This window comes from Zonotrichia albicollis, chromosome W, assembly GCF_047830755.1.
Source record: "Zonotrichia albicollis isolate bZonAlb1 chromosome W, bZonAlb1.hap1, whole genome shotgun sequence".
NCBI classification, from domain to species: Eukaryota; Metazoa; Chordata; class Aves; order Passeriformes; family Passerellidae; genus Zonotrichia; species Zonotrichia albicollis.
The window spans coordinates 2,197,877-2,216,359 of NC_133859.1; the positions used below are offsets into that span (position 1 = coordinate 2,197,877).

At 48.8% G+C, this 18,483-nt stretch overlaps 2 protein-coding genes across 5 annotated transcripts in view; both read left to right on the top strand.

Annotated features, from left to right (window-relative positions):
• LOC141726981 (transient receptor potential cation channel subfamily M member 8-like) overlaps window positions 1-11,895 on the top strand; it is a 49,612-nt gene extending 37,717 nt beyond the window's left edge. The window contains exons 3-6 of one of the 4 annotated variants that reach the window (XM_074532143.1): window positions 5,828-5,932; window positions 7,029-7,102; window positions 8,516-8,672; window positions 10,972-11,895. In XM_074532143.1, coding sequence (XP_074388244.1) covers window positions 5,828-5,932; window positions 7,029-7,102; window positions 8,516-8,672; window positions 10,972-11,073 — 438 coding nt within the window. In that variant the 3' untranslated portion in view covers window positions 11,074-11,895. The remainder of the gene's footprint in view (window positions 1-5,827; window positions 5,933-7,028; window positions 7,103-8,515; window positions 8,673-10,971) is intronic. The other 3 variants (XM_074532142.1, XM_074532144.1, XM_074532145.1) reach the window with 3 other exon arrangements.
• A 6,113-nt stretch (window positions 11,896-18,008) lies between these two features.
• Window positions 18,009-18,483, top strand: part of LOC141726803 (uncharacterized) — a 64,804-nt gene continuing 64,329 nt past the window's right edge. Inside the window, exon 1 of the mRNA XM_074531871.1 lies at window positions 18,009-18,092. Within this exon, the coding sequence (XP_074387972.1) occupies window positions 18,009-18,092 (84 nt within the window). The remainder of the gene's footprint in view (window positions 18,093-18,483) is intronic.

Consider the following 18,483-nt stretch of genomic DNA (forward strand, 5'->3'; position numbering starts at 1 on the left):
TGTCATGGTTTGAGCCTGGCACAAAGCCAGTGCCCCCCATGAAAATGCCCTCACCCTGGTGTCTGCTGTGAGATGTGACCAGGAATAAGCAAAACAGGCTTTAGCCTGGTCACATCTCACAGCAGACACCAGGGTGAGGGCATTTTCATGGGGGGCACTGGCTTTGTGCCAGGCTCAAACCATGACATTCTCAACCTCTCCTGGTGTATATGAACACCAGGAAATCTGTGATAGCCTAAATGAATCAGACTGCTGGTGTAATTTCACCTTAATACAGTCTGTAGAAATAACTTGCCTTTGGGCACAGGAAGATATCAGGCTGTCATTTAAATTCAAAATAGACACTACACCTTTTACCACAGCAGGACCCTACACAGCCCACACCAAGACTCAAATAGTTCAGACTGAACCCAAACTTGAACCTGAGGTGTATGCAATGGGGCCCTATGTAGTAAGGAATGTGGGTGAGCAACAACTATTATTCAATCCAGAATGATTTCTCAAACGTGTGGAGCTGATAATGCAAATTAACATCTCAAAAATCCAACTAGCCTGCTCCTCCTTCCTAAAAACTTCCTTTGAGGGCTGGACAACATGGCTACAAAAACAGGCATACCTCAGGAGCAGAACGAGAAAGGATCTAACTGGCATATTCGGGACAGGATTAGGAGTTTTAAATGGAATTGATTCAGAGATACTGATGAATAAACTGGCCACTGCAGCAGGTAGCCTAACAAAATTGAGGCAACCCTTACAGTCATCTCTATTGGCATTAGGAACTAGCCAGTGACAGATTTCAAAAGTACTGTCAAAGTGGGAAACGGCCGGGGACCAAGACCACAAGCCAATGGTAGAAGCACTTTGTACAGTTCAAGATAATGTGTCTTTAGCTTTCAGTTGTATACAAGCACAGTTATGGATGCAGGCTACTGCAGCTCTGATCATACGCGAAGGGGGTGAAGGTAATTTTCCAGCTGAAATTCAGAAGATTGTGTGGGATAATGCAATTGATTTTGAAAGGAAGTTTCAATCCTGGTGGACTATGGTGAATTTCACCTATGATCTTGTTTCTAATGTGGCCACTGCCTTTTTGCTTACCATATGTAATGCCACTGTTTATGTTATCCATCCCATCATTGCCCTAGGATTAAACCATGAAAAAACAATACTCTGTCCTTCAGAACATCGAGTGTGGGCACGAAAAGATGAATGAAAAGTGGCAGACAGTAAACTTAGAATCCTGCATTACTAGAGAACAGATGGGATTCATTTGTGAAAGCAATACTGCTAATGCCCAGGATGTGTGTCTGGACACTGAACAGAGTATTTGCCACTTTGAAATTCATCCAGTCACTGACCAGAAAACTGTGCTTGTATATACTGGAAAAGGGTGTGTGTGTCTGAGGACTGCCTGTGCTGCAGTAAAAATCGATAGCAATGATGTTATTCTGTTTAGTAGAAATCATTCTAACTTCTGTATTTGTAGTTTTGTTAAGATTATTGGGTGTGATTTTTCGTACTTGGCCCCAGTGACATCCCACCAGCTGATTCAAGCTAATTACACAATGTATCACAGACTACTACCTACCCCTATTGGGATGAACCTTACATTAGTGAAACAATTAATTAAGCACCAAGACCTATTGGAAATCCTGAAGGAAATCCAAGAGAGTGGGAAGAAAACCTTAATTACTGTCCAACATGTTACAAAGGAGATAACCAGGGTTCTACAAAGAATAAGACAAAATATGGATCATCACTGGTGGGATGTGATCTTTGGGTGGTCACCAACTGCAAATGGAATCTTTAATAAGTTGTGCCACCCTATTGTAGTTTTACTAATATTTGTTGGGATAAGCTTAGGATTATCTATTATATTGTTAATTTGGAACTGTAGAATGCTACAACGAATAGCTGTACTAACCTCTTTGTCAAACGTACGTGGTGAAGCGTTAAAAGACACTTATTGTCGTGGAGGTTTTCCTTAAGTAAAAGAATTTACTTATTTCCTAGGAAAGGGGGGAATGAGACAGAGTAGGGATCCATCCTGAATTAGGTGAAGTGTCTGGAAGAGGTGAGGGAGTCTGTGGAGCCAAAGCTGAAGGAGAGGCCACATTCCAGAGACAACAAGGAGACAGAGAAAGAAAAACAGAAAAGTCCACGAGGCCAATTTGCCCCTGACCTAGAAATTCCTTTGATAAAGAAGAACTGGTGATAAATGTCACGCGGAATGAATATGTATGAACTTATTGTGAAACTGTATGCATATGCATTTGGAAGGGGGATAAAAAGAAGACTCTAAGTCTTCGGAGGTACGCATGCCTTTTGGGGAGGCTTGCGTCCAGCGCGTTGTAATAAAAGCATACCGGGCTTTACAACTTTTACAAAGTTGTGAGGTTTCTTCCTTTCTCCGCAAATCAGACGGACAGAGATTTTTGAAGCTAGGTCGTGGAACTAGTGGTTTACTGCAAACGGCGTGAGTGTAGAGCTCTGCTGGGAGCTGCCAGCTGCAGCTCGGAGCAGGCCCCAGAGAAGAGAGGGGTAGAGAGAATGAGAGAGAAAGAGTGTAAAAGGGTAAGAGAGCAAAAGGGCAAGAGAGCCAGGTTCTTGTTACAAGACAATAAATCTTCTCCTGTGTTGAATATTCTAATTCTCACTAACTAATCAAGTACAATATACAAATCTTAAAGCATTTACATAGAGCTTGTAAGAATTACTACATTACTATACTGTTTTACATTTTAAACTTTAAAAGGTACTCTTTGGACTCCTTCAGCTAAGCTAGTAGGGTCTGCTCCGACCCTTGGATTTGTCTGCAAGTAGAGGCTATTGTTTCATCAAAAGCGGATTACTTTCAGTGGCTACACTATTGTTTTCTCATTGTTTAGTAACTAAGGGATCTTAAAGCTTGCGTTCATTTCAATCTCGCTTATAGTTTCTATATTCACAAAATGTTTTGCTAGTCAATCATATTTATAAGGCTTTCCTGTTTCATCTTCTCCAACAGGTAGGGTCTGAGGGCTTAAGATATGGAGCTGTCAAAAGGAAGAGTGGAAGAAAAACACAGGAAGGGGCATAGTCAGAGTGCTGGTGAGATGGAGCTGTCAAAAGGGAGGGAGAATGTCAAGAAAAAAAGTGGATGGGCAGAGTCTGAGTGTTGGGAATTTAGCTGCTAGAAAATGGAAAAGTACAAAACCATGGCTAATTCCAAGTCTTGCACTTGTGTAGATAGTGTGTCCTTGGGACTAGCTGTAGTATAATAACAAACAGTGAAAGAGACATGAGAAAAGAGAGATGTAACCCCTAAGGAATGAGGATGAGTTAATGCTATAGTTTAACCAATAGATTGCTTGGCTTAAAGAATATTCATAAGCTTATTATTTGCTGTATAAGTGTTTGATACTTTCTTCAATAAACTGGACCAGAAGGACCTGAGGGACCGGGACCGGACCAGACCTGAGGGGCCATGATGAACCAACTGGTGTCGTGGTCCCCTTCCTTCGACATCTGAGGGCTGGAGGGAGGGAGCTATCTACAGGCAGGGAGAGGGCTGAAGCCATGCAAGCTGCCCAAAGGCTCAGCTGCGCCAGTCATCAACTGTGCCTAGAGCTGCAGTGGCAATGGGAGATGATGTCCTCTTCAGTGCCTCCTGGTGCTATTCTTGGGACACTGGTTCACCGGATCCAGAAAAGGACCCTATTTCTTCAGGTCTTAGGGCTAATTTAGCATGACTTTCAATGTTAGAGCAGGATGGGCTGGCATTGTTCTTTGGGGATTCAAGGCCTGGAACAGAGAACAAGAGAGCCATGGTCAGAGCCTGGATCTGCAGTGACCTGAGGAGACCATCCTGCCAGGGCCACCCCACGCAACTCTTGCCATGGCCAAGAGAGAGGTGTTGCCAACAGGATCAGCAGCAAGTTGTGGGCCAGGAATTCCACCCATGTCCCTGAAATCTCTGTGTGCTCTGCCCACACCACCCCTCATCAACACAGGGTGTGAAGCCCACTGCAGCCGGGACAGGGATTGCAGCTCCCTGCTCAGGCATTGCAGCTTGCCTGGCCAGGCCACTGCCCTCACTCACCCTGACTGCGATCCTGGAGCTCTTCCTGCTGCCTCTTCATCATGGAAACCCGGCCATGCCTGTGAACACAGAGACTGTCACGGCCCCAGCGGCACAGCTCCCTGCCACTGGCGCTGCCGGCACTGTGGCCACACAGGCTCACAAGGAGCTGGCCCTTGGCCTTGCTGACCCTGGGCCCATGGATCCCTCTGCACAGCCTCCTGCCCCCCAGCAGATCCACATCCCACCAATTCTGTGTCTGCAGCTTCCTGAGGGTGCCCTCCATCCCCTCAGCCACATCCCTGGTAAAGATAAAAATACTTAACAGAGCTGGGCCCAGTACTGAGCCCTGGGGAACCCCACTGGTGACTGGCCACCAGCTGGATTTAATTCTGTTCCCTCCTTTCTGGGCCCAGCCTTCCAGCCATTCACTTTCCAGCCTTTTTTTCCTTTTCTTGAGTTGAAATCATTCCTGTTCTGTGCAGGAGCTGGGAAGGAGGAGGAGGGCTTTTTTCCTGTGCTCTTCCATCACTTATCAGTGATAGTGTGGCACAGATCCCTGGGCATGCTGCAGAATTTGGGGGGAAGCAGCTGAGGGCTTCTGCCATGCACAGTGAACAACACTGAGTCAGTCATGCTCCCCCTCAGCATAAAATGTTTTTCAAAGGATTTTTTAAATAATCATAACACATGAATATTTGTGTCTTTGTGGAAAGTTGCTATTTCTTACTGCTTTGGGGGCTTGCTCACATCACATCCCATCAATTCTGTTTACTGAAGCTGTAGCTTCCCACTGCCTGTGCCATTGCTCCTGTGTTGAGTGCCCCAAGGAAATGTTCACACTTGCTGGTTCTTGGCTCTCAGGAGCTCTGTATTTACAGGGTGATGCTTCAGTGATGCTGTTCCTGGGAGGGGTGCTTTGTGTGCCATGCAGTTGGCAGTGTTACCCCAGGGGCAAACCCAGAGCACACAGACAGGAGAGAAAACAGTGATGGAAGCACAAGTAGGCTCTGAGCTCCCCATGTTCACTTGCTGACAGCTTTTCTTTCAGGAAAAGAACTTTTCCAATATTATTCACAGAGTAGCACAAAGGGAATTGAAATATTTGTATTAGAATAAATATTATTTTGTTCTCTGTTTTGCTGTAAGTGCAGTGATGCTCCTTCAAAGACAGTGACTTCAACACAGAGATCTGCTTTGGAGGGCAATTGAAATGTGTTTGCTTCTACAGCTCACTTCCTAAATTTTGGATCCAATATCCTTTAAATCCACTTGCTCTTTGGTTTGCACATTGACTGCCCTTGTTCCAGGAGTGGGATCAGTGGTGGGTGCTGCTCCTCCAAGCTCCTGGGGTCCTGCTGGGCCAACTGCGTTAACAGTGCACTTTTTCCTCTGTGCCTGAAGTGTTTCTTCCTAATATCCCCTTTAATTTGCAAATTAAGGACTGTTCATATATACAAGCCTGAGCTTTCTTATCAAAGACAAAAGAGTTAAAATATGGGAATGGATTTAATGGCATGGCACTTAAAGTATGTTCCTTTCTCAAAGGATGTTCACTTTGGGGAGGGGAAAGATAAAAGAAAGTCTTTTTGTGGTATGAAATAATATAAATTTTTTTCTGAATTTTTGTTTCACACTTTAGGAATAATCTCCTTCCTAATTCTTTTTGCTGGATTCAAACAACCTCTTCCTTGCCTTGCTAGGGCGCAAAGTGCCCTTACTGTTGTCTGGTTCTCCTCCATCTCTCCCTCTACCCTGCTTTTCCAGGCTTCCATGGGCAGCATGAGACACCAAAGGAATGGCAATTTTGAGAGCTCCAGGCTCCTCTATTCCAGCATGTCTCGCAGCATAGACGTGGCTTGCAGCGATGCTGTGAGTACCTGGGACACTCTGCTGTCTTGGGAGGGGCCACAGTGGTGAATTCGCTCAGGTCAGGGCAGGATGTGATGGATTTGTCACTTTCCCCTTTGTGGAGACACTTTCCTAACCAGTGACCCTCAAGCAGCAGCTGACACGGTGAAACCCTGAGGGTTTATTGCCTTCCTTTTGAGCATTGTAGCTCTTCATTGTGCTTTCTCCATCACTTCTGGTTTTAAACCGTGTCCCACATTGCAGCAAGAGACAAATTTGTCTGTGTAAAGAACCAGCCCAGCTTGATGGCCAAGGCAGCCAACATATAGTTCTGTTAAACATCCTTTCATGCCTGAAAGATTGCTGACTCCAGCAATTGTGTGGCAGATTCCCTGCTCCTAATGAAGTTGCAGAACGCCCTAATGGCCGATTCTTAGGACTTCAGCAAGTGCTTCCTTTTATTTTTTTGGCCTTGCACGGTTGTGACTTTTACTGGTTGAATGCGTTCCCTTACATTTCCCTTGTTTTGGATATAATGCTTGTAATGTTTTTTTCTGCTTGGAATAACTTCTTCTACCTGCTGTTTAACCACAAGTGCTGTGTCAAACAGCTGAACTATGGCTGCCTGTCTTCCCTTGGTGTCCCAGGTGAAATCTTGCTCTGTGAATCTAAGCTGTACTTAAAAGCAAACAAAAAACCCCCAACACTTCATCAGCACGTGAGAATTTCTCTTTGCTTTCTTAGCTCGAAGAGGCAGATGAGGGATGAATTTGCATCCCCCGAGTGTGAAAGCTTCTCTGGGGAATTTCAAGGTTAATAGCAGAGTTAATGGTTAAACAAGCTAGAGAGACTTCACATTCCACTGAGCTCCCATAAAGGAGGACTTGAAGTTGTTCTGGACTCCTGCTGGGGTGTGTGTTGAATTAAAACAGCCCCTACCCTAAAGAACATTCCAGTGTTCTCTTTTTTTATCTTTATTTTTTCTTCTTACCATTGGGAAGAATGTTTGCCATAGTGTTTTAAGCAGTATCTTTGTGTTTACACTGACTGTTCTGTTACTGAGGTCTCTTCTGTTTTGTGAGTTATCAGAAATAAATTTATAAAATTTATCTTCCAGGATTTGGCCAACTTCATCCAAGAAAACTTTAAGAAGAGAGTATGTGTCTTTTTTACAAAAGACACCAAGTCCATGTAAGGAGATATTTTTCTCTTGTTTTTCAAGAATGGGGGGCTGGTACATGAGGGGATTTCTGTCTGCAAAGGCAGGGAGAAAAGTTTTGGGGTTTTTTGTTCAGAGCCTGGATCTAGCAGTGCAATCTCACCTCAGTCTCCTTGTTAGAGTTACTCCACAAGTAACTTGATACAAAACTAGGGATCTCATCTTCCAGCAGCTCTGTCACAGGGTTTAATATCAAATTCCCTATTTGAAGCATACCTGGGGCAATGGGATGCTTGAAGGATGCAGCACTGATATTGGTGTATTACAAGGTGTATGCATCAGAGGTTTGCATAATTTAAATTTTCCTTTTAAACCCAAATCACAAATTTTGTGCACAAACCACGAAGTTTTGCTCAGGCTGATGTTCTCTTTAGACAGGGTATTAAGCTGGCTCCATTTTCAGGCACAGGTACAAGTGCAGTGCTGCTTTGAGGACCATGATGCTGCTTTGTGGTTTTGGGGTGGTTTTTTTGTCTCAGGAGAAGCGTGATAAAACTAATACAGCTGCAGAAATCCTGATATTGAGCTCTGAGGGCTCTCTGACACCACTCTTCTCTGAAGCTGGGAGGGAAATTAGTCTCATTTCAGAAAGTCTCACTCAGGGTCCTCCTCTGCCACCAAAAATGGGATGTCTGGCAAGGCACCAACAACGGATGGAGGAGCTCGTTCTCATCAGCTTCTCTTCCTGCAAGCCCTCTAGGAGAGGATTACAGGACTTGCTGGGTTATTTTTGTCTAGATATTTTTAAGGTAAGCTGGTTTCTTTGCAAGGTACAGCAGAGTAAAAGGAACTTTTCTAAAGGAGACAAGCAGTTCCCTTTTCTCCATGTCCTGTATGGAGGCAGGAATGTGAGCTGTGGAGAGAACCTTCAAAATCAAGTCAGCCCAGCACCACCACTAAAGCATGCCTTTGAGTGCCCTGTCCATGTGATTTTGGAATACTTCTAGGGATGGTGGCTACACCACAACCATGGGCAGCCTGTACCAATGCCTGACACCCCTTTCCATGCAATTTTTTTTCCCCCCTGATATCCAATCTGAACCTCCCCTGGCACAACTTGAAGCTTTTTCCTCTTGTCCTGTCACTTGTCACCTGGAAGAGGAGATGCAGTGGACTTGTCCTGTGTGGTTAAGGGCACAAAGAGGGGAAGAAACTCCTCAGCACAGCCTGGTTCCTGAGCTGGGTTCCACCTCCCAGTGCTGGGCAGAAGCAGGTTTGGGGGGAGGAAGCAGGGTCAGGTGCTGCTCTGCTTTGTCAGGTGCTAAATCCCAGTATAGTCCCACACACAACTGGTTGTGTAGCTACACCTGCTGCTTTCCTTGTTGGCAGAGCTCACTTTTCTGTGCACAGGGTTCCTCAGGGATGTCTATTCCCTCTTCTTTCAGGGGTAAATTATGTAAATATGGATACCCTGAAAATCAGCACATAGAGGGCACCCAGGTTAACACTACTGAGAAATGGAACTACAAGAAGCACACCAAGGAGCTTCCTACTGATGCCTTCGGGGACATTCAGTTTGAAAACTTGGGAAAAAGAGGAAAGGTAAGTGGAAATATCAAGGCTGTTCATGAGGGCCCTGTGGAGTACCAGTGGAAGCTCCTCAAAAGCAAGGAAGGTGAAATGGGTTTTATTCTGATGGCAGGGGAGAAGCTACAAAGGACACAAGCTTCTTTTTCAAGCCCTGAAAATAGGTAACAAAGCATAATTCCTTCTGTGTTACTTGTTGGTTAGGCTGGTCATGGGAGTGAAAAGAAATTTTCTCTTTCCAGGTATGGCAGGAGAATGGGTGAATGAGAGTGAATGGATATAAAATAATCCCTGAATTATTTTATATCCACATAGACCAGGCTGTTCAGGCTTATAAACAATTTCATATTGATTACTTCCCAGGATGGAGAGTTCTGGAGGGATGTAAGATGTCTGTGGAACTTCAAAAGTTTTATTCAATTTATTGGGTTTTTTTCCTTGTGCCTTTGCTCTGAGCATGGACAGCAGAGATGTGGGAAGAAGAAAATAGCTGCTGTTGCTGTTCCTGGTAATTTATACTGATGCTTGTGAGGAGTCACATGTGGCTGAGCTCATCTGCCTCGTCTAAATGACTGATATTTAACACCAGTGCAGGTTGCTTGGGACAATCAAAATAAACGAGGAAAATCATAGCCTGCTATGTAAATGAATTTGGTTTGTTTTATGCAAAGTAGCAGAAATAAGAGGCACTTGAGTGGGAAATGAGACTGAAAATTTCAAATCAGGCTTAAATAGATCCATGTACTTCACATATTTTTTGATGTGCATGTTTTAGCTTTGTACTGCTTTGTTGTAAGCTGCTGTGTGACTGTAGTGGAACAAAAAGTGCTTTGCTCTGTTGCAATATTTCAGACTTCTCAAAGGTTAAATGTTCTTTCCTTAGATTGTGTCTTCCCCACTTCCACCTTTGGGAATCAGTTCATGGGCCCTCAGTTGTTTCATGTGGACTCTCAAGGCCACTGTGCATATTTCAGAGCATCCTTTGTTCAAACACTGCACATAGGTCTCCTTGTCCATCCCATTAGAATGTTGGCTGGAATCACACCTTAATTCCCTGTTCTTACTCCCCACACAGCAAGACACCTGCTGCTCCTGCAGATTGCCAAGTATTTTTGGTGGATGCACAGCAGGGAGGACTTCAAACTCAGGGTGACCTGAGAATTGCTGTCAGTTACCAGTGAGGGATGGGAAGTTTTAGACTCTGCATTGTGTTTTTTAGGACACATGCGTCCTAAAATGTTCTGAGCAGAAATGAGATGTGAACAAACCCATAAAGAGGTTTGAGGATGGCTGGGAGAGCTGGGGGTGCTCACATGGAGAGGAGAAGGCTCCGGGGACACCTCAGAGCCCCATCCAGGGTCTAAAGGGGCTCCAGGAGAGCTGGAGGGACTGGGGACAAGGGATGGAGGGACAGGACACAGGGAATGGCTCCCACTGCCAGAGGGCAGGATTGGATGCGATATTGGGAAGAAATTCCTGACTGTGAGGGTGGGCAGGCCCTGGCACAGGGTGGCCAGAGAGGCTGTGGCTGCCCCTGGATCCCTGGCAGTGCCCAGGTGTTGCCTTCTGATACAAGGCAAGGCGACCTGGTTCTGAGGAACAGCACGGCGACCAAAAACTCTCCAGGGTCGCTCGGGCCAATGAAGCATGCAGACACCAGTGTGGTGGACAGTCAAAAGGCATTTATTATCTCATCTCGTGGGATTTTATAGTCTAAGGGGTTCTCTACGTCAGAGGGGGTCTGCCTTTACTATCTATGGTTAGTAGGGAGTGGAAAGTTACTGGGTGTGGAATGGAAAGTTACTGGCACTACGGTTTAGGGAGGCTACAATTCTAGGGTAATTTCTTATCTTAGGGGAACAAGGGGTCCTGCCTCTGTGTTACATCGCAAGATCCTCCAACCGCCTGTCCCTATCTACCACATCTCTCCCCCCCTTTTTCACAAATGAATGAGGTAGTCATATACATAGGCACTGAAATGAGGTAGAAGGTTGTAGTTCGACAAGGGAAAGGGGTTTGGTAAACCTGCGTAAGTTTTTGCCAGACAAGTTTAGGACTTGTGCCTTGCAGTGTTCCCTGGTTGCATTCACAGCAATTGTCACCGGGCTATGAACAGGATGTTGGCCCGTTCTAGGCGGGCCTGAACGAATGAGACCAGCTTGTTCAGCAGGCATGGTCCGAAGGTAACTGCTAGAAGCAGCAATGCCAATGGACCTATTAAGGTAGAAATCAGAGTGGTTAGCCATGGTGATTGATTGAACCAGGACTCGAACCAACCCTGTTGGGCTTCCCTGTCTTTCTGTCCCTGACCCAGTCTGTTTCGGAGTTCCGCCATGGAGTCTTGTGGAAGTCCATCCGGAAATCCTTCAGTTTTTGCCTCACAATTGTCATGAGAAAAGGACCACCGAAGGGTTAAAAACTGTTGAGCCAGTTGGGAAAGTCTCATGCATATTTAGTGTGTTGACAGATGGTGTCTGCAGAACATGCCATGCTGTACTCGAAGGGGCATGCTGCCCTGTTCTGAACAATGGAACTGGACTTTCTTCCAAACTTCAGGCCTGGCTGGACTGAGCTCTGGGGTGGCTCCCCCCCCCTCCAAGAGAAGACCCCTCTTGCCTGTCTTCAACCACCGTGACGGACCAACTGAGATGCGAATTCCCTCATCAAAGAACCAAGAACCCCTCTGGCACCCTACTGGCACCCTATTGGCACCCCCATGGCACCCCCCTGGCCACCTCCTTCCAGAGACTGGGACTGTACCCCCTCCCAACTCAGGGAAGGGGGAGAACCTGCCCAGAGTAAACGTACCTGGGAGCATTCGGCCATGAAAACAATGGAATAATCTATCCTTTTCCCCTCCATGGAAACCTAATTTCCGCCACCCTTCCCCCAACCAAGAACAGTATATCTGGGGTTCGGTTCGACTGCCTCTCTGAGAATCTCCCCAAGATGTGTACCAGCAAGCATCGGTGGCGGGACCCCGAAGGCATCACGTCTTGGTAGCTATACCCCATTCCCTAACTTTCTTTCCTCCCTTTTCCTCTTGTCCTACCTTTCTCTTCCCCAGATCCTCTAACCTAACGCATATTTAGCTGTGGTTACCATCAATAAATTGCATCTTGTTGATTTGTTACTGCAAAACCCCTGTGCCTATGTTGGTTATTTTTGCACCCAAAAATCATTCATCACCCGTTCATTTCGGGCGGACCTTCACAAGTCTCTAACAACTCCCGTGTGGCCCGCGTAGAAGCAGCACTCCTCTTTCAAGGTGGCACACAGGCCTCCTTGCTGCGTGAACAGGAGGTCCAGTCCTCATCTGTTCTGCAAGACCACTTCTGAGAGTGAGGAGACTGACTTCTCTAGAAAGGAAATGGATTTCTCGATCCTTTGCAGGTCCTCATCGATGGTCGTTTGCAGCTGGGACAGTCCTTGGTGTTGGGTCGCTATGGCTGAGACACCCGTGGCCGTTCCTGCTGCTCCTAAACCAAGCAACATCGCGATAGTTACACCTGTTATTATTTCTATTTTGTGGAGCCGGCTGGGTTCCTCAAAAAGGTGGTACACTTCTTCGTCTGAGTGGTACAGGACCCTAGGAACAATCAGAACTTGGACACAAAAGTCGTTAGATTCATTGAATTTGGCAAGGGACACACAGGGACTCACTCCAGACCGCTGGCAAACCCACATCCCAGATGTGGATGGGACTACCCACTTATTGCTTTTCCTATTGAGCTTGACTACTTTGGTGCAGACGTTGCCTCTCCGTCTAGCTAGGGTTGCATTGCCAAAGCATCTGCCCCGGCCTGTGACTTGACTCAGGGTGATTCCTTTGCAAGGGTTATCCCATCTGCACTGATGAGGGGCATCGGCTGTGGAGTAACTGAAGGGAGTGTTTAAAGTGACTCCTTCGTAAAAGGGGGGTTTGACATCGTAACAAAGCCAGCAGGAGTCGGTTAGGTTAGGGTTGGATTTGTTCAGGGATACAAAGGTAGCTTCTAACATACGAAGGATTGGGTCTGAGTCTGACCCGGCTGAGCGGTCTATCTGAAAGGCTTCCGCATGGCCAGTCGGGACATTGCTGACCCCTGTGGGTAAGGTTTTGGGGTAGGTCGCGTTTTTCCCTTTCGGCACGCTTTTAATCACTTTGTTTGGTCCGACCGCTCGGGGTGCCGACGGTTGGAGCCTGATAATTCACACATTCACCCTCTCTTTTGACCCTTGAAGGACTACTGTCCACGTTCGGCCTATGGCCCAACTAGGGTGTTCTGGCTGCAAGACCGTCATGTTGTAGCCAGTGCATTTCCGAATTTTTGGGACTTTATGGCGATTTCGATAAAAGCTTCCCTGGAGGAAGACGGGTCTTTTGCAGCTGCTGGGTGCCCAGGTGAACTGTAAGAATTTGTCAGGCTCTTGTGGATCCCACCCAGGCCCCAACGGCCTGGCATCTGTAACTATGGTTTCGCAGCCCCAGTGCCCACAATATCCCCACCCTGGGTGATTGCAGTAGCTTTTCCTGGGTTTGAGTCTGGGCACCAGTCGGATAGGTACATTTGTGTGGCGTGTGGGGAATTGGGGTCTACCTTTGGTTGTCCTGGAAACAGGTCTGTAATGCGGAGCACGAAGGATGGGGTGTTCAGTGTGGTGATTTCTTTGAGCACCTTGTCGTTACTAAGGTGTCGCATGACCCACCTGAATGGCCGAGGGGGGTAGTGGTCTGGGCTGGCTTGCCCTCTGGCGACAAGCCCCAACAGCAAAATCACACAGAAACACCGTTGATGCTTGGGTCTCACCCGTGCAGGTCTCTTGGGCACTGCCTGGCGGCTTGGTGGTCTGTCTCTTTCCTCTGGAATGGGGATGTACGCGTCACGAGGACGTCCCACCAGCATGTCCTGTAAACAGAAACTCGCAATTCTAGTCAGTCTCATTCTGCTTGTTATGAAGGTCGGGCTTGATTGACTTAAGTGGACACCACATGATTTTGCCATCCTTTTTGACAGCTGCGTACCCTCTGCCCATGAGCATCAGCCTCCAGCCCTGTTCCCATTTGCCCAGCTCGTTTTTAATTACCACCTGCGGTCCCTCCTCTAGCGCTCGGGTGGCCCAGTGTTTTTGAACAGGACTGTTTGTTTCATCTCCCCTGGGAAATTGATTCAGTGCTAGCAAAGCGGTTGCCAACATATGCACTTGATCTCCTGGGGGAATGGAATTGGCAAAGCCCTCTGCTTTCGCCAACACTTCTAGCTTGGTTTTCAGGGTCTGATTTGTTCTCTCAACTATGGCCTGCCCGGTACTGTTATACGGGATACCTTGCAATAATGTGATGCCCTGTTTTGAGGCGAATTCCTGTACTGGTTTGGAGGTGAAGTTGGAACTGTTGTCCGTTTTGATCTGCTTGGGAATACCGAGCCAAGCCATGGCTGTCAGCCAGTGCTGGATTGTGGCCTTGGAGTTTGTTTTGGGGTGCTGTGTGGCTATGATCGTTCCGCTATAAGTGTCTACTGTCACTGCAAGCCATGCTCGGGGCTTCAGTAGTTGACACCAGGTGAAGTCCAACTGCCAGATCTCTGAAGGCTTGAGACCTCTCGGGTTGACCCCACAGGTCCATAGGGGTGACTTCTGGAAATGAGGGTAGGTGGCCATCACATGTTTCGTGTCCGCTGTCGGGATTCCGCATCTCTTCGCCAGTGCTTTGGCTCCAATGTGGAGTGACTCGTGCAGTTGACGAGCTTCCTGCAACGTCCATACGCCTTTTGCTGCAGCGTCCGCTTTGTCGTTGCCGATCTGGAAGTAGCCCTTGATTGGGTCATGGCTGTTGATGTGAATGACTGACACGGTGCCCTGTCGCGAGGAGAGTGCTTCTTCCAGCATTAGGGCTGCTGTTGATGTTGACACTCCTGGTCCTGGCATGGCTAGGCAGAGCCTTGCCACGAACATAGAGTCCGTTACAATGTTGAGGTGTTAGTCTTGGAAGAGTCCGCACGCCAAGACCACTGCTGCTGCCTCCAGCTGTTGCACTGACAGTGTGGGGTCACATGTTTTGATGCAATGCCATTGCTCTCCTGCCTGCCACACTGCTGTTGCGGTTGAAGTCATGGAGGAAGCATCTGTGAAGACCGTTGGTCCTGGCTGCGGTTGGTCCATGACCTTCGGCGGCATGTCCATGTCGACAATGGTCAGCAGCTGAGTCCAGGGTGGTCTGGCAGAGTAGGAGATTTCTCCTCCGAAGCCAGTGAGAACAAGGGCTAGGTGCTCCGATATTTTGGCTGACTCCGTGGTCGGCTGCTTGCGGAAAGGAAGGTGGATGCTTGTCGGCTCAGTTCCTAGGTGTTTCAAGGCGAGTTTCCTGCCTTTCATGATGAGGTTAGCGATGCATTCAATTCCCGGGGAAAATGCATGAGCAGGTCTTCCGAGGACCACCCATTGGATTGGTCGGGCCTTTTCAGAAGGTCCTTGAGCCAATGCTCCCACTCCCCCCTTCGGTGTAAAGTGGACGTATAGGTCCAGTGGCACAGCTGGGTTCCACCTGGCGAGTGTGCCAGTGGACATCTGGCTTTCGATGAAGTCAAGGTGTCATGGTTTGACCCGGAAACAGGATTTCTGGGATGCTGTGTGGATGGGGCCAATGAGTGCTCAGATTTGAATATTGCCACCTGGCCTAACCACTGGGCACTGGGTCCACCTCCGAGAACACAGGGTAAAAGCAGGGCTCTCCCCCTGGAAGTTGCTCTTTGGATTTCCGGCGGTGAAGGAGTTGAGTCTCTCCCCCAGCCCAGTTGCTGGCTGGGCTGGGGGAGGGGAAAAGCCATGCGGCCTGGCCTGGGAGAGGTAGGCCTGGCCCCAAGGGTGGAAGGAAGAAAATAAAGAAATGCCGGGAAGCAATGGGCAGCCTGTTCCCCCCCCCCCCTTGGAGACAGACAGAGAAAGTGCAGCCGGTGTTAGTGTGCCGTTATCTTGAAAGCAGTAAACATGCGCTGGCAGCAGGCAGCCCGGCTGAGGAGATGGTGGGGGGGGGTGCAGCCAGGAGTCCAGCCGCTTGGAGGAGTTTTTAACCCTTTCTTTGGACAATGAAAATTTCACAGAACACTAACCCTTCCTAGACGAGAGAGATAAGAGTGGAAGAGGACGAAGGAGATGAGTGAGTGATGAAGGTCTGGACGAGAGAGAGAGACTGAGAGATGTTAGAAAGATGGAGAAGAGGGAGTGGCATTTTATGCTGGACTCTTTTGTGTAGCCATGGACAGAGCTATGTTCCCCTGGAATACAGAGACTGAGACCAGGGGGAGAAATGTTCCAGAGCCAAAGAAGATTCAGTGTGGGTACCCCTCGGCCCCAGGGGGTATATAAAATATGGGGGGGACAGATGTCCCAGAGGTGAGAGATTGAGCTTCTCTGGAACTGGACACAGCCTCCTTAAAAGGACAACCCTGGAAGCAGCCCTGATTCTGGTCCGGTGGTGAGAGCACCGGAACAAGGACGGAAAAGGCCACCACGACACATGGAAGGACTCCCTCTCCTCTTGAGGAACTGAAGTTGAGCATTCTAAAGGGTGGTGCTGGACCCAGATTGGATTTTGGATTGTATTGTATTGGGAATTTGGGGAGGAGGAGGAGGAGGAGAGTGTTTTTGTGAGGTTTCATTTTCCTTGTGTTTTTTTTCTTTTTTCCTTTTTCTTCCTTGTGTGTGTGTTTAGTAATTGTCTTTGTAGTTTAGTTAATAAACTTTTCTTCTTTTTCCAAGTGAGAGCCTGCTTTGTTTATTCCTGGTCAAAATCTCACAGCAGACACCAGAGAAGGTGTATTTTTATGTGGGCATTTGGCCTTGTGCCAATGTCAAACCAGAACACAAGGGAACTCGTGGCTTGCGGTGTCAGCTCCTTGGGTTCCCAGGGGTGCTTTCCTTTCAGGAGGTCATATAGAGGGTCCGTGACCTCAGGAGGAATTAGGACGATGTTGCGAAGCCACTGCAGCGATCCCACCAGGCGTTGCACGTCGTGGAGAGTCTTGACGTCTCGACTGACCTTCGCCTCGGAGGGTGTCACGTAGGAGCTTGTGATCCCCACTCCCAGGAAGGTCACGCAGGGTCCTCTCTTGATCTTTGTGCTCGGGATCTCGAAGCCGTTGGCCTGAAGGGTTTCCGTGATTGCGGACACCAGGTGATCTACTTGGCTTGCCGATGGTGCTGGGACTAGGATGTGGGGAAAAATGGTGCAGTCTGATCCTGTGTCCGCCCAAAACTGAAACCCTATGACGTGTGGATCCTGACTGCCGTAAAGGCGACATGTCCCCCCCACCATCAGGGGTTCCTCCCCTATTTTACTGCTGGTGGGGATGGGAAACTGACTGCTCCCTGTGGGGGCATGGAGTATGAGGGTCCCCTGCCCCACTGGGGGTTGCTGTAGCTGGGCCGCTGCATATTCCAGGTGGGAGGAGGCTGGATACGGCCCAGCTGCCCCCTCCCTCTCCCGTTTCACCGGGACCTGGATCTGCATTCCTTAGCTAGGTGTCTTCCCACAGCTCCAACAGATCCCACTCGGGAGTGCTTGGAGTGGGGGTGCTGCCAGGGAAAGCTGTGCCAGCTGGGGACAACTCGCTGGGTCGCTGCCCTTCCCCAGAAGCCTGGGCTAACACGGTCGTCCAGCCGCTCCTGCTTAAATACAATCAGCCCCGCCGCATCAAAAAGCATGCGGCTTATTTGCGTAATATCAAAAGTGAGCAGATCGTTATTGCTAAAAAGGCCATCCACAAGAGTGGATACTACAGCTGAGCTGATCCCTTTTTCTGAAATCGCTTTGACAATCGCTCGCACTTCTTTTGGGTTAACTGGGGTATATGCCCTTTGTTGGTTCCCCCGCGCTCCGGTGACCCTCACCGGGAAAGCGTGTTTCGTGGCTGCCGGTGCCCAGTCTGCACAAGCTACTTTTATTTTTCCCCAATCGGTGAGTTTGTGTTGTGATTGTTTCCTGATATTGCTTAAAGCTTTATTCGGTTTCGCTCGAAACCGCATTAACTCTGCTCTCTAGGCTTCTGAGTCCCAGCCGGAATCGGCTGGCTCTTCCGAGCTGTCTGAGCAGCTGTTACTTGACTCTGAGCCGGAAGTTGACTGCTGGTACATTTCCGGCGCTCCGTGCCGTTTTGTGCGGCTTCGACCCTGCTCCTCCATTCGGGGGTGGTGCCGCTCCCACCCTGTGGGCTTGCCCTGCCTCCCGGAGCGAGGGATCTCTCCCTTATATGGTAGCAGCATTAGGCGCGGGTCTTGATCAAATATGCGCTCTTTGTCGCTCCCCCGCGCATGCGCGCTTGTGGGCACCCATGGCTCTAGCCTGAGCGTGCGCTCTGTGCTGGTCTCCCGCGCATGCGCATCTGCAACTACTCGCGCCTCCAGGGTTATCCCACCGCGGACTCGCTCCCCTGGTTCGCCGGCGCCATGTTTTGCCGTGTGCGGCGGCGGCGGGGTCGCCGCCCGCGTGTCCGTGCTAGCCGTTTTCTCAGTATCTCAGGTTCCCCCCTCGAGATCTCCCCAAAAGGACCGCACGCGCTGCTTTGCCTCCTGCGCCGGATCGGCGACCGGCAAGGGAGGGACGGATAAAGAAACCGCGGATTTTTGGGAAGGTTCCGCGGGGAGGCTGGCACCCGGCGGGCTCCGCGGGAGGGTCGGAGGGTCCCCTGGGTGTTCAGGGGGAGTCTTCTGGGGGCTCTGGGGGGTCTGGGCTCGGGCTCGGGAAGGGGTGGAATGCGCCCGGCCCCTGCGTATTCCCACCTTCAATCAGATCGCTCTCAGAGGCGGTTTGCGTCGCAGCCCCCACCCCCAGCTTTGGTGTAGCTAATAA